This window comes from Pan paniscus, chromosome 4 (assembly GCF_029289425.2).
Source record: "Pan paniscus chromosome 4, NHGRI_mPanPan1-v2.0_pri, whole genome shotgun sequence".
Taxonomy (NCBI): domain Eukaryota; kingdom Metazoa; phylum Chordata; class Mammalia; order Primates; family Hominidae; genus Pan; species Pan paniscus.
The window spans coordinates 114,799,847-114,816,309 of record NC_073253.2 but is presented as its reverse complement, the minus strand read 5'-3'; the positions used below and the strand labels follow the sequence as shown (position 1 = coordinate 114,816,309).

Below are 16,463 nucleotides of genomic sequence, written 5' to 3'. Positions count from 1 at the left end.
AGTTTATTTCTTTTTTTTTTTTTTTAAGATTATTCAGACTGAATACAATTGAGCTAATAATTCTGGACAACAAAGGCAACCTTTATTTAGCAATGACAATTTAATAACTATAGATAGCACATTTTTTTAGACATCTAAAAAAAGAAAAATCACTCCTGTGTATTTTAGAAAACTATACAATAATTTATCTGAACTCATGGATCTGGGAGTTCTGTTTCAACCTACGTTTCTGGCTTTACTTTATGTTCTTACAATTTGAGACCATATTAATAAAAGGCTACACTGTATTCCTAATAAAAATATTCAATTCAGAACTTCTAAAAGCAGATTTAAAATATTTACTACAGTTTCATGAACTAGAAAGCCACGAAATGACAAATTAGAGAATATAACACAATGTTGAATAGATCACAGCTGTAGCATCAGAATGCCTGAGTTAAAATCCAGGCTCTGCCCCTTAATAGCAAGGTGAGCTTGAGAAAATGCTTAGATACGTGGCCTCTGTGAGCTTCAATCTCATCTATAAAAGGCATAACAACAGTCCCTAAATAACACAACTCTATTGTGCGTGTTAAATAAAATAATGTGTACAGTGCTTAGCTTAGTAGTTTGACATGTGATGAGAGTATTAATTCATCATTATTACCAAGCAAAAGCTGGTGTGTTAAAAATGAAGGGTTCCTGTAGCAGTTTTGTATCTAACCTGATACAGAAACTGGTGCAAGTTCCTTAAGTTCTCCTTCAGTGTAAATTCCCTATCAGTAAAATAAAAATAATCAATCATAGTTTTGATAGCTTACATAAAATATGAAGTGAAAAAGCCTCTAGATTTCTAGCTAAATGGAAAAAATAGTGATACCTATATACACTGAGCATTACAAAGCAGCTCCACAAATATAATCTCATTTAAGAATTATAGCTGTCAATTTGAAGTGGGCACATCAGCAGTTCTTACCCCAGTTGACAGATGAGAAACTGAATTTCAGAGAGCTTATTAAATAACCTGCTCAAGTCTACAGAGCCAGCAAGAAGTAGGGCCAGGGCTTAAACTCAGGTGTTCTTTGCTCAGCAATGCTTGTTAACAATACTTGTTAACTAGCAGCACTTAGTCTCAGAAGCAAACCCTCGTGAACTGGAGAAAAGGCAACAACTTTTTATTCCAGAAATAGTCAGAGAGAGCTCATTCAGTCACAATCAAATGCATTCAAACAGGAGACCAGAATTTCAAAACTAAGATTTCTTTCACTATGCAGTTACAAAAAACAAACAAACAAAACGATGGTCTGCAACTCATGCAGGGAAGGAGTCAGTACTTAGGCCAGCCTGCTATGTACTAAACTCTGAAAGAGATTTACAACCTAAAACAAGAACACCTGATTACTAGAAGTAAAAATATCAATTTTGGACATTTTTGAGCAGAAGAATTTTGTACATAAATCTTTCCTCCTATCTATTTTCTTATTTCTTAAAGCCCTTAACCATATGTCCATATTGCCAGTTTCCAAACTCTGCACTGCCATGCACCAGACATCACAGCAAACTCTCTCAGGGACACTTTCCCAATACTGTTAATTTGGGAGGGAAATACAGTCATACTGGTTGAACACAAAAAACTAACTGTTTCGAACTACTTCATAAATGAAACTGTTAGGTATATGGTTTGGCCTAGGAGTGCCATGCAAAAAGTAGTAAGACTATAAACTGCCATAAAGGAGGAAGGTCTGGAAGCACTGTGCTTTCCAGAAAGGCTATACCACCTACTGATTGATTGACACAGGGTCTTGCTCTGTCACCCAGGCTACAGCTGCATGATCACACTCACTGCAGCCTAAGCCTCCTGGGCTCAAGTGATCCTCCCAACTCAGCCTCTCAAGTAGCTGGGACTACAGGTGTGTGCCACCACACCAGGCTAATTTTTTTTTTTTTTGGTAGAGACAGGGTCTCACTGTCTTGCCCAGGCTCAAACTCCTGGACTCAAGCAATCCTCCAGCCTTGGCCTCCCAAAGTGCTGGAACTACAGGCACGAGACATTGTCCCTGGCCTATACCAATTTTATATTCCCTCCAGTTGTGTGTAAATTATCTTATCCCAACCTTAAAAATACTATTTTCTTACACTTTGAAAATATGAGGCAAAAATAACATGCTTTAATTTGTATTTCTGGATACTGGAAAAATTTTTTTCTTTTGTATGTTAGTCATTTCTATTTATTTCATTAATTATTGTTCCATACCTTTTGTCCACTTCTTCTTTTTTATTATTATTATTATACTTTAAGTTCTAGGGTACCTGTGCACAATGTGCAGGTTTGTTACATATGTATACATGTGTCATGCTGGTGTGCTGCACCCGTTAACTCGTCGTTTAGCATTAGGTATATCTCCTAATGCTATCCCTCCCCTCTCCCCCAACCCCATGACAGGTCCCCGTGTGTGATGTTCCCCACCCTGTGTCCAGGTGTTCTCATTGTTCAATTCCCACATGTGAGAACATGCAGTGTTTGGTTTTTTGTCCTTGCAATAGTTTGCTGAGAATGATGGTTTCCAGCTTCATCCATGTCCCTACAAAGGACATGAACTCATCCATTTCTATGGCTGCATAGTATTCTATGGTGTGTATGTGCCACATTTTCTTAATGCAGTCTATCATTGATGGACTTTTGTCCACTTTTTCTATTGAGGTTGTAGTGCTTTCCAGAATTTTTGGAATGATACTCTGTATCATCATTTTATTTTTTTCCCTTGATTTATGGAAATATACTATAGAGTCTGACATGCAGAAGTTTCTAATTTCTATACAGCCTAAACTTCTGATATTGAACTTTCATTCCTTCTATATTTGCTTTAATCTACCTGAGTATGAATGTCTACAGTATACTAGGCAATATTCTAGGCTAGGCTAAATATCTGCCCCTGTTCTCATAGAGCTAACATTAAACTAGGGGAGTCAAAAAGTAAAATGTAAACAAATAATTAAAGCCTGTTATAAATGCAATGAAGGAGAAAACAGGATGTTATCAGAATATAACAGGAAGAAACTACTTTGGATGAAATGAAGCCAGCCATGCAAACAGCTAGGAGGAGAAATTCCAGAAAAGGCAAATGCATAGAGATTGAAGGAGTAAAAGCTGATGGGAAAGAACTGAAAGGAAGGACAAAATAACAACAAAATAACTAGAATTAGCATTACACGTGATGGGGCAAGTGGCATGGGATGAAGCCTGAAAAAGGAGCAAGGGAAAGAAACATCATACACGACATGGTAACAGCTAACTTGGATTTTATACACGTGCAAAAGGAAATCCTGGAGATTTTTTATCAAATGGGATGATAAATATGAACCAGTAATTAATGAAAGTAGTAGAAATGACTAACATACATAAATAATCTAATCTGATTTACATTTTTAAAGGATTAGTCTGGCTCCTGGGTGGAGAACAACAGACTGAATGGGAGAGACAAGACTGGAAGAAGTAAGACAGGTGAGAGATGACAGAGGCTAGGATCACAGTGATATCCCTAGAGAGGAAGAGAAGATGAATTCAAGATATATTTTGGAGAAAGATCAGACAGAAGTAAGGAAGAAAAGGATACAGAAGGGCAGAAGGAATCTAAGATAATTTTTTCATTTCTGGGCTTATTAATTTGGGTAAATAGATGATGGTGCCACTAATTAAGAAGGAAGAGACTGGGGGAGAAAAATAAATCACAAGTTCTATTTTGGTCACAGTAAGTTTGACATGCCAGAAAGTTTCCCATCAGAGTGGTCAAGTAGAGGGATGGTTCTTTCACTATGGAGCTCAGAGAAGACTAAGTGGAGCCAAGTTCCTCGCGCTGCAGGCCTTTGTATTAGTTGTTTCCTTAGTCTGATGACTCATTCTGATACTCTGTTCAAATCTCTATCAGGCATTTCAGGTACCTTAGAAAACCCCCAGAAGGTATTTTAAACAACCTATTTAAAATAGTTCGTTCCCCTGTCCTGTCACATTCTAACTCAAGGGTTGGCAAACAACAGCTGGAGAACCAGATCTAGTGGCTGTTTCTGTAAATAAAGTTTTATTGGAACACAGTCACACTCCATTGTTTACATATTATCTATGGCTACTTTAAGGCTACAATGGCAAAGCTGAAGAGCTGCAACAGAGACCATCTTGCCCACAAAGCCTAAAATATTTACTGTGTAACCCTTTACAGAAAAAGTTTGCCAGTCATTGCTCTAACACTATACTCAGGCTTACTCTTCTCTAACTTAAGATTTTATTTCTTTTGCATTAGTATACTAAAAGAAGCTCCATACAGTAGGGTTTTGTCTTAATTCAGCCAATACCTAGAACCTGAATAGGTACTAAATAAATTCCTGGAAAGAAATTAACAGAGGGTTCACTGCATTGCCAAGCACTGTACTAAGCTCTTCATACATATTATTGGGTTTAGTTCTTATAACAAGCCTCGTAAACATTAAAATTATTAAACTCATTTTACAAATGAGAAAATTAAGGTTTTTGGATGAAGTGACAGGGGCAAGATTCAAATTTAGATTTTATCTGATGCCAAAGACTACTTTTTACCTACTATACTACTTTACAATTCCTTTTAGTCTTTCTATACAGGAAAATCATATATTTCCTCATTTATTCAAATTACTCCTATGTGAAAGCTATTTTTAAATAACTGCACTCAGCCATTTGTTTGAACTCCTTCATTCTAAGAATCAATAAGTTAGTTTCCTTGGAATTTCTAGCTACATAATCACAAATTGAAAATAACAAATTTTTCTCCTCCATTCTAATTGCCACATCAATTACTTTAATTTTGTATATTTGTGGATTGGTCAAAAGTTTCATAATAATATTAACTAAATAATCATCACAGAAGGCACTCTTCTGTTAATCATGATTTTCCACTGAAATGCCTCTAAGATTCACCCTAAGTAAGACATGGGCTATTATGTTAAAATATCCTTCTAGTTCCAATATTCAATGATTTCTTAATCTTATTTATTGGGAATGTCTAATTTTATGTAGTACCTACTAATGTCATATGGTTTTTCACCTTTGAACACATAACAGAATATATTAAAAAATCTAGATGCGGGTTCAGTCTTAAAAAGTGTCAGGTGAAACTCCATTAAAAAAGAAATATATGACCTGTCAACCAGAATATCAGTAGCAACTGTGTCATCTTCAGAGTTGTAAGAAACCTGGCTTATAAATCAGAATTTGGGCATCAGCTTAAAAACTGCAATTGTCAAAAGAGGAAACAATAAAACAATGAATAAATGAACATTTGAGAACATTACCTTCTGAGGGTCAAGCTTGCCCAGGACCACCTCCATGAAATCTTCATCTGAAAGTATGATTGTTGTATCAGCAGCACCTTTTGCAGGGCCTTGGTACACTTTTCCAGAACCACTTTTCAGGTCAATAGCTGGGAAAAATAGGAAGAAACCAATGTGTATCTTTTTCTCTCCAACAAAATGAGGGTAAAATAAACCAAGTAAAATGCAGACATTTCTATAGTTTCCATGTTAATGTGGCACTTATTCTACACATATTCTATCAATTATACATTATCTGTCATTTAGAAAAAAAGCAAAATATAGAAATACAAGAATACAGAAATTTGAGGTAAAGAAGTGGAACTTCCAGTTCTGTAGTGGCTCAGGTCATGGTCTGCAACCACCACCATCACCTTGAGTTTATAGACACCTATAAGATCACAGCTAATCTTATTGCAGAAGTGAAGAAAGAGATTGTATTCATTTTCTCTTAGTGGCAGAATTCATTATACGCATTTTACTGTTGATTTTTAGCTCTGTATTTATTAATAACTAAGCTTCTGAAAGAGTCCATAACAATTTCAGTCATACTTTACAGCATTTAATGAGGGAGGGGTGAGGTAACAGATGAGAATATGGCATTTGAAAACTTGGAGACCCCTGAGGATCTTATTAGGATATATACTTTACAAATCACAAAGGGTCACTCCAGGAGAAAGAAGGAACTGTTTTTGTTTATGCTACCTTCCCTTAATATTAGGTCTTTGCTGGCACAAACATGTTTCGTCTTTGTATCCCCTATACTTCCTTGAAGAGAAAATACTTAGGAATTATTTGATAAATGGAAAAGCACATGAAAGAAGGATGTCTACCCCCCAAAAATATATATATATATAATATATATTAGTAATAACAAACACAAAGAAAAAAACCCAGGTTAAAAATTAAGTTTTTAAAAATCACACCAAGAGCATATTACTTTTGTGTTATTCCTGCCAAAAGTTCATAAACTAAAACTAAACATGAAAAAAGCATCAACTAAAAACAAACCAAGAAACAGGCTATAAAATAATTGGTCTCCAGTCTTCAAATATCTCAAAATTGGGAAAAGCAAAGACTGAGGAACTCATCCAGATTAAAGCAGACTAGAGACCTAAGAACAAAATGTAATGTATAATCCCAGATGGGACCCTGATCAATTCTTTTTCTTTCTTCATTTTAGTAATGAATAATAATTATTATTGTTTTGCTATAAAGGACATTATTGGGACAATTGAAATATTAACAAGATCTGTAGATTAGCTAACATACTGCATCAATGTTAATCTCCTGATATTGATCTTTGTTGTGTGAATAGATAAGAGAATGTCTTTGTTCTTAGAAAATGCTAGTAGCATAGTCTCTTAGGCATAAAGGGACATCATGTCTGCAAGTTACTCTTAAATGCCTCAGAAGAAAAAAACACATATGATGGAAAAAAATAGTAAAGAAGATGAGATACAAATTTTAACAATTTGAGGAAACTGGATGAAAGACAAAAGTTCTCTAGTATTTTTGCAACTTTTCTATAATTCTCAAATTGTTTCAAACAAAAAAAGTACAAAATGATGTTATTAAGATGAATAACACACAGAAGATGGAAAGTCAGAAATTGTTTTAAATGATTTCGTGCACTTGTGTATACTTTTGAAGATAAATGTACATGAGCATGCAGTCAGGAGCTGCTGTTAGTAAGAGAAGAAACAGTCACTATTGCTTTGGGAATAGAGAGTAACCCTGAGGCAGATACACCTCCAACAAACAGGCCCCCATTCCTAACTGGAGAGCATATTCCTTTTCAAGGAAAATCTTTCAAGACTTTTCTATAAATGCATGAGATACTCATTTCAATCCAAATCCAACGTTTGGAACCAACACCCTTGAGATTTAGTTTATATCCAAGTTGAGAATCCTAAGCGGCAATCTGGTTTGACTGCTAGAAGATGAGCACCAACCCAGGAGCTCAGAGGTTTTAATGATCACATGGTATCCTCAAGAATTAATTATTCTGGTATCAAAAGAATGCCAGTTCCCAAACCTCTGTACATTCTTACATACTGTGGCAAATGTCTAAGATTCAAAATAGATAACCTCTAACAGTCAAAGAACATCCTCATCCAGTCACATCATCATACAGTATATATATAGTACATAATGGATGGAGGCTTGGATTTAGTCCAGATATGCAGACTTAACTCTACACAACTAATTATAGTACGTGCCTTTTAAAACTCGGCTCATTTTATTATTTATTCAAACAAAAACATATTCAAACAAAAATCCATAGTATCTTGCTAACTGAATGTAAATTCCACTTATGTTCCTATAATGGAAATGATTACAAACATGTGAAAGGAAACCAAATTTAAATTCAGGAGGAAAACAACCAAACTGCTCAATGCCAACCAGCTTAAACCTATCATCCTAAAGAAAACAAAACAGACTTTGCTCAGCAACATTGTATTCAACACATGGAAATAAATCTTTGTAAAAAGTTACACTATTATTATTTTACAGGTATTGGATACATACAAACAATAGATTTCTATTTGAAAGTATAGGATTGTCTTTGCCTAAAATACTGATAAATTGCATATTTAAAACCTGTGGGCCAAATTCTATGATATTCATTTTGTTTACAGACAAATGGAAATTTTAGAACCATTATTCCATAAAGTGAACAGGAACAGCAGGACCAACAAAGATTTTCCTTCCATTTTCTTCCTGCATGTCATGAAGCAAGGTGGTGAATGAAGCCAACGTTCTTGGTTCCAACTACTAATTCCTCAAATATGCTTTCCAACTCTCTGCCTCCAGCTATGAAGTTACTCTTAAATTCCAGGCCCACAGTCCCCACAATCTAGTCCAGATCTTGGTTGGCTACAGTGTTGGTACCACAACTTATCTTCTTCTCTCCCAAACCTCCCTCCTCTACCTGTTTCATACTTCTAGTAATGCAGTCAACATCCTCAAGCACACAAGCTCAAAACCACAGTATTAGTTTTGACTCTTTCTCATTCCTCTTAATTTTTAGACATAATCAGTAGCTAAGTTAGCCAATTCAATCTTAGCAATAGTTCCACATAGGCCCTCTCCTCTCCATTATTACCATTTCCTTAATTGAGGTCTTCCTTTCACTCTGCAATGCAACAACCTTTGTTTCCTCAACCCCAGTATTTCACCTTTCCTGACACACAGCCTGTAAATAATTATCCCTATGGATTAAAAAAAAAAAAAAAGGGCATCCTGTCAATTCATATTTGTAGTCTCCACCTAGCAGAGAACTTGGCATATAAATACTCAAATGTTCATTGAATGAACCAATCCTCCCATTCTCTGAAAGCAGAGAGCACTTTTTTCCATGTCTCTTATCACTTGTGTTCTACAAGAATTATTTATATACATGTACAGGTCCACAAGTCCTTATCTGAATGAACTGCTTCAGGCTGATGTGTTTTGGAATTTGGAATCAGATTTTAGGAAGGAAATATAATACATAAAACATGTATTCCATATTACAAAAGGCCCCCAACGGTGCAACAATCTATAAACGTGCATATTACTTCTATACTTGTCTAACTCACACTAGCTGAGTTAAAGACAATCAACAGCATCATATAAGTTCAAGTCAGACTTCACCACCAGTGAATCATGAGAAAAAAAACTATTCATTTTTAGAGCTTTTTGGTTTCTGGAGTTTCAGATAAGAGTACCTATGTTTTAATTTTCAAGAGCAGACTATTCTGTAGGCCACATAAATCCTCTGATTCTTTATCTCCCTTATGCCTTTATGTCATCTTTCATTTCCTCCGATTTTTTACCATTGCTTAGAACAATAAAATAGGATTCAAAGGGTTTACTACAATAACTTCTGGCTGGGTTTAGAAATTAATAGTAATAAATACTATAAAATATGTTAGTTATTTATGAAATATCTCAGTATCATAGTATACTTACATATTTCACTCATACTAAATAAAAAATAAACATCACTATCCATACAATAAACATTATTTTAATAGAAGGTAAAGCATCAATTTCAGAACCTTTTTTTTAAAAGGCAGCCATACTATTTTCTAAAACTATGCTTTCTACATGGCTTTTAGCACTCATTCCAACATATACAGAGTCAGGCTAGTTATTATGTGTTATTGACTATACTAGAAGCTAGAAATAGACAAACTGCAGCCATTTCTCAGGATTAAGCCCAAAGTCAAATGAGAGAAAACATACAATTATAAATGACCATAATACAGTAAGATAACTGTGACAAGCAACAGACTCTGTTGAAAGGGAATTCAGGGACTTACTGCTCTACCTCCTATCCATTTTCATCTTTTCAACCTAATTGAAGAATCTCTAGGAAAATAAAGGTGAGGTTAGAATATTCCATAATTAAAGTGTGTGCCATGATTAAGGATGTGAGTTACACAGCAGACGCAAAAGATCTGACAGAATATTTTTTCTTTATTCTTTTTATCCTCTAATTTCTCTTTCTTCACAAAATGGTACCAGGGTCTCTTTGGACCTCCACATCAGTGAAAAGAAATATGACTGCTTTCTTTCTGCGGCAAGATGTTTTATATTGGGTGCATGGCACTCTAATAGATAATTTCCCTAGATTAGATAAACAAACACCTTTGACTATAATCTGTATATATCTAGAAAATAGTGATTTTATATTGATAATTAAGATAATCCAAATTATTGTTTTGGTATGAATAAAATAATTTTGTAACTGTCAAATATCATGACTTAAAAATACTTCATTTTGACTTGATGAATTTGCCTTATGTTTAAGAAGCTGAAGATTAGATAAAGATGCATATAGCCAAGACAACTGTTTAAACTAGTTTCAAGGATTACAATGAAATCTTAAAACAGGTTATTTTCATTTCAATTGATTCCCTACATCTCTTACACTTACACACACACACACACACACACACACACACACCCCTTTGGACATTCCCAAACCTATTCATTCCCACGGGAAAAGAAAAAAAAACTTACCTAAAAAGGTAAGATTTACCTACCTTCAAAGGTCTTTAATTGTTAAAAAGATACTTTATTTACTAAGAATTACCTTAGAATATTATAAAATCAGGGCTATAACTTACTCCACTTAGCCCCAATATTTCCGCCTTTGGTTATATGCCACTCAAATACAGCATTTACTTTCTTCACCACCTCAGGCCCAATATCCTTTAGGCGGCGTCCTATTTCCTCAAATACAAGGGTACTCTGAAGCTTCTCGCCCTAACAACAACAACAAAATAAACTGTAAAAGTTCTGTAAAAATAACTCATGGAGAAAAGTGATTATAAAACATGTGCAAAAAAAAGATTTTTTAAAACTCTGTACATAAATAAGTCAGTTTTCTTCATACAATGTGTCTTTCATACTTTCTTTATATTTGTATACATCACTCAGAACCTCAGTCCTCTTAATAACAGGATTTTACTTTTATTAGAATTCAGAAATAATATTTTAAAAGAAAAATAGGAACTGGACAACCTATGTTTTAGCTAACTTTAGAAATATCCTGATCAAATTAATCAACTTCTATGGTCTCATTTTTTTTATTTATAAAATAAGACTAAATTACATGAAGTCTGAATTTCTTTACAGCTCTAAAACTTAAGTTTTGGGTTTTTTGTTTTTGTTTTTTTTTTTTTTTGAGACAGACTTGTCGCCCAGGCTAGAATGCAGTAGTGCAATCTTGGCTCACTGCAACCTCCACCTCCCGGGTTCACGTGATTCTCCTGCCTCAGCTTCTTGAGTAGCTAGGATTACAGGAGCCTGCCACCAAGGCTGGCTAATTTTTGTATTTTTAGTAGAGACGGAGTCTCACCATGTTGGCCAGGCTGGTCTTGAACTCCTGACCTCAAGTGACCTAACCACTTCAGCCTCCCAAAGGGCTGAGATTACAGGCGTGAGGCACCGAGCCCGCTCTATGTTTTTTTTTTTCTTAGACTATTCTTAAGGGATTTTAATTTTCAGTCAGTTATGTGGTTTATGACAGACAATTAAAGATCATGGGTATCGAAACCTCAACATTACAAAGTTAATATTTCAGAGATAGAATATAAACATTTTTATCAAAAGTCTCAGCATGCTAATAAAGAATACAATGTTTTAATAAATTATACACGCTACTGGTTTATATATTTGCACACAAAACTTTATATAAACCTTTAAATCAAGAAAAAGGTAAAGGATATTCAACTTTTTAATCTATTTTTCTCCAAAACGCTGTTTGCTTAAGATTCTGATTAAACAACTGATTTATTTATTCTAAAACTAGAAAATTGTGTTCTCTTGAAAGATATCCTAGTATCCTGCAAAATGAGTTTTTTAAAGTTCATAAATTGCCAGAATATTCCTTCTATTCCAAGCTGTTTTGAATTAATGTTTTTCACTTCAAGAATTAAGAATAGTTTCATGGTTGTTAATTTTCTAACGTAGCCTAACCACTCTTAAAGTCACCTTAACTGAAATTCCTAAATGAAGAAGTGGCTTGGATACTAATTTTTATAACCTACCTCAGAGGGTGTCTTAGCTGAAGTATCAGATGTTGGTGCAAGATCCACATATGCATTTGAAATGACAATGTCTCCAGTTTCTTGGACCTTAGGAGGAGAAGAAAAAAAAAAGATTTATTCTGATTACAATGGAAGTGTAATTTCACTGTGAAACAGTACAAAGTTTAAAATTTATTATTTTTGCCTCATATGAAAAAGAATATAATAATCCAGATAAAATAAAAGGCTGCTAAAGTAAATGTCAAGATGAACAAACATAAAGGCTTTCTGATTTAATACAACTGTTACTAAACCTGGCTTTATAATCAGCTGGAGCCCTTTAAAACAAACAAACAAAGAAACCCTATGAGGTCCCATCCCCCAAAATTCTAATGTAAATACACTGATAGAGACTGGGCCTTGGTATTTTGGGCATCTTTTTGGGGGGAAGTGGGGATCAGGGGATGAACTCTTATAAATAGAATTCAGTCCATGCTGAATCCTTATAAATAGTAAAAGGCATAGCACAATAGCCACATGAGGTAGTGGTACTCAAAGTACATTTGTTCTGCTAATATAGAATAAAATTGGCTAGGAACAAATCATAATAGTGTTTTTTAAGTAGTAATTCCAGGTCTTATTTCAAGAGGAAGTGTACACAGCATGAACTAAATGTGTAAATAGGCTTTTATCAAAATAGTCATTAAAGGAATTCAAATTCTAATTCCCAGTCCTTCATTTCAAATTATTCCAATGGCTATTCTTTCATAAAAATTATGTTATTGCTACAAATGTATAGGATAAGTTTCTAAAGTTTAATGTAGCGTTTATTAAAACTTTGATTTTTAACAATCAAGAAGATCATTCTCTTGACTACATCTCATCATATTTTGGAGGAAAAAAGATCTTTCAAGTAATTTGTTCACTTTACTTCAAATTACGTACATTGAAAAGCATGGAAAGAGATAATTAATGAACAAAATGCAGTTCAGTAAATTATTTTATTGTTACCAAATCAAGCAAATCATTTTAAAACACTGGTTTAAAATGTTTCTTATATCTTAAGAATAGAAAGGAAAGGAGGAAGGGAGGGAGAAAGTGAGAAAAGGAGGCAGAGAGAGAAGGAGTCCTAAAACTAATAGAAAAAGAATATCTATAATCACTGAAGAAAAATATAGCAAATATGCTGAAAAGATAAGACAGCATGCTTAGAATTTAACAAAATGGCAAGAATACATTATATTTAGACATTTAATCATTTCTCAGCCCTTCAAGTTTGTATCCATAGAAATTATTTACATACTATTCATCACCAGAATTGCAGGAAAATAAAAACCTGTAATATAGTCATGGTCCTTAACACTTTTAGAGTTCATAATCTTAATCAAAAAGCAAAACTTACTCATACAAAACAAATTAGAAAATGTGAGGGCTCCAAAATATGTGGCACAGATATTAGCTGCAAAGGCTTTCAGAGAACACCAATTTGAGTGTATCTATGGGTAGGAAAGTGGGGAATAGTAAGAGACTGTCTCTAAGAGCAAAGTGGAGCTTGAACTTAAGCCTGAAGGACAGGAGGAATTTGAAAAGTAAAATAAACAATATGTACAGATTAAGCAGGAAAATGATATTGCAACCAGCAGAAAGGAATTAGGAGTAAAGCAACCATGTAAGAAGAATTTTGCAGAGTTATCTATTTGTGAAAGAAAACATGATACAGAAAAGACATTTGGGGCCTGTAATCAAAGCTTTGAAGCCATGCTGATCGGGTTTCTATCCCAGCTCAACCACTTGCTGTGTGACCATGAGCAAGTTATTTAGGACACCTAGATTAGATTTTCTTAGGAACCTAGATTTTCTTATATTTACATACAGATTTATTATGCATATTAAAGAAAATACTATTGCCAGTTTATAGGTTCTCAATAAATGAAAGCTGTTACTATTATCATTGGAGTTGTTTAATATGCTCTATATAGCATGAAATGATCAAGCCAAAAAGTATTAGCCTGGTCAACTGTGTTAACAAAAACTGTCTTTAATAACTTGCAAATAAAACAATGATTGCATGTCCTTTTAGTATTTTACTGGAGCATTGCTAACAGCCTCACCCCAAAATACCCTCATTTACTATTTGTTAGGCCCAGACTCTGTGATGTAACTTGTTAATTTGTGGATTTTTGTGTAATCAAGATGCATATGATTTCTGTCCAGAGAAAACTCATAAAGGATAAGACTTTATTGTTCTATAGGATATTAACTAATTTTGTCTCTAACTCTGCAAAATTATTTTAGAATGACTTTCCTATTGGACCATATAAACTGTTGTTCTAATTTTTTTTTGAACATGTTTTATCATATTGCAAGATCCTTCATTAATGAGTCAGATAGATTTCTGTCATGTTTTCACTGTATATCTGTCTGAGTCATGCCTTTAAATTTTTTAAGATGATATTTTGACAATGACTTGATTGACTAGTTGAGCCAAAAAGACATGGTTGGCTGGGTTTTCAGAATAGCTGGGCCACTGCTGCATAGATAGCTACCAATTTAGTTGAAAATAAAAGAGAAAATAAAACACAGGGTGCAAAACACTTCTATTTTATTAAGTGTTGCCTGATAAATAAAAATTTTGAAAACGCCAGACAAGCTGTATCTTATTTTTAATTAAAATTTACCATTACTTAAAAAGAACTTTCTATCCATAGTACTAACCAAAAAAAAATGATAAGATGGAACACAATGATAAAGCATGTGAGAAGGGTGAAAAAGCAAAATTGATACCTTGGTTTGAAAATGAATTCTGTTTCCTTCCTTCCACATCTCAGTTTGTAGAGTTTGTCCTGGATATACTGGTTTTGCAAAACGAGCCTTTAAAAAAGAATTGTGGGGTTAAAAATGTTTTAAAAGGAAACTCTTTTACTTGTAGGAGGAAAAAATTGGAAAGGAAACTAGAGAGCACAAAAGAAAAAAAAAATCAAGGTTTAAAGATATTTAAATTCATAAAAGACCTAAGTATAATATGATAAAATTAGTAAAATAAAGATGTAACTAATATAAGTAAGCCAATTCTTTGTCTTTCAAAGTATGGAATCAAAAAATAGTGTTTTTTATCTTGACAAATCAAGAAATAAAACCATAATCATATTAGGTAGAGTGATATAGGTACATCAGAACAACTTAAAGAAACAGTTAAAAGTGGTACAAATTAAGTCTAAGGAATGAGGCCTGGGGTGAGTATGCAGGGCAAAATAATTCCACTTTTTATTTCATAATTTTTTGTATTATTTTCTCTGTGTATATATTACTGGATAATAAAAAATAGTTGTAACAAAACGAAAAGCATGAGAGTAATTAGTGCTATCAAAGGCAACGCATCAGAAAATATATTTTCACTGCTGCATGGAGGATAAATTAAAAGCTTTTGGAGCTATTTGACAACGCCTTAAACTTTTAAGTGTACATCTTTTGGCTTAAACGTACACAAAAATAATATGGGCACGGATATTTTTCCTTGTTATTTAAAATGGATAAAAATTTGAAATCAACTAAAAAGTACAGAGTTAAAACAATATGCAGTCATTATATTGCTGTAGATGTATGTTTATTGGACTTAATCAGCCATTTAACATTTTTAATTAAATTAAGGAAAATGATAAAACAGTTAAAAAAAGCAAATCTTGAGTTTTCAAGGCATATGTACTGATATATATATATATATATACACATAATATATGCACCTAATTAATTTATAAAGCAACCCAGTTAATCTGTCAAAATTGCAATGTGCATCCTTCCTGGTGCATGTGCAACAGAGCTATTTATAGCTACAAAAAGAAAGTGTGCTGATTGCCAGGTCAATGAAATAATAAAAATGTACATTGCTGTAGTACAATATCTATTTTCAATTAAATCACTAAAACCCCTTTTCTTCTCTAAAGATAGAAAAAGGAAGTAATATTCAAATTACGTAGTAATACACATTTACCTTAATTGCCTTGAATCTTGACACATCATTATCTGCAAACTGCTGTAAAACACGCCTGGCAGAAAATCCAAATGTACATAATCCATGTAATATGGGCTTGTCAAAACCTAGGAAAAGAGAGAACACTGAGTTAGATACAGGTACCTTTAAAGTTTAAAAATCAAGTGTAGTTAATTCAGGACTTTAAAAATGTCCTTAGACTGCATTAGCAGGAATTATACCATCTATTTTAAGAAACACAGTAGATATTTTTTAAAGAGTATTTCCCGGGAGGAAATTATGAAATAAAGAAAGAAAGAAAAAAAAAAAAAAAAAAAAAAACAGGAAAAGAATGTGAGAGATCTGGAAACACAATTGTTTTGTTTAGTTTTGGTTGTAACCATGAAATCATCCAGGGTACTCTCAACATCCACACAGGTAGATGATCCTTCCCTAACCTTTCAGTTCCTTGCTCTCTCTCCAATGACCTTGTCCTTTGTGATAACTCAGACACCCACCCTTGTGGTCCTATCCTAGACCTCGCACTAGCAGGAACTTCCCTCCACCATAATCTGAATTTCAAGTGCACTATTTTCTGAACACATTTCCTACCTTTCCATATCCTTTGCATAAAAGTAATAAATAAAATAACATTT

The 16,463-nt window shown here is 33.7% G+C and overlaps 1 protein-coding gene across 5 annotated transcripts in view; it reads right to left on the bottom strand.

Moving 5' to 3' along the window:
* HSD17B4 (hydroxysteroid 17-beta dehydrogenase 4) overlaps nt 1-16,463 on the bottom strand; it is an 87,465-nt gene that overhangs the window by 475 nt on the left and 70,527 nt on the right. For all 5 annotated transcript variants that reach the window (XM_003826707.5, XM_003826709.6, XM_003826708.7 and 2 more), the window contains 5 exons: nt 15,829-15,935; nt 14,625-14,711; nt 11,862-11,948; nt 10,437-10,575; nt 5,299-5,426 (listed from right to left, as the gene is read on the bottom strand). In XM_003826707.5, the coding sequence (XP_003826755.2) occupies nt 5,299-5,426; nt 10,437-10,575; nt 11,862-11,948; nt 14,625-14,711; nt 15,829-15,935 (548 nt within the window). The remainder of the gene's footprint in view (nt 1-5,298; nt 5,427-10,436; nt 10,576-11,861; nt 11,949-14,624; nt 14,712-15,828; nt 15,936-16,463) is intronic.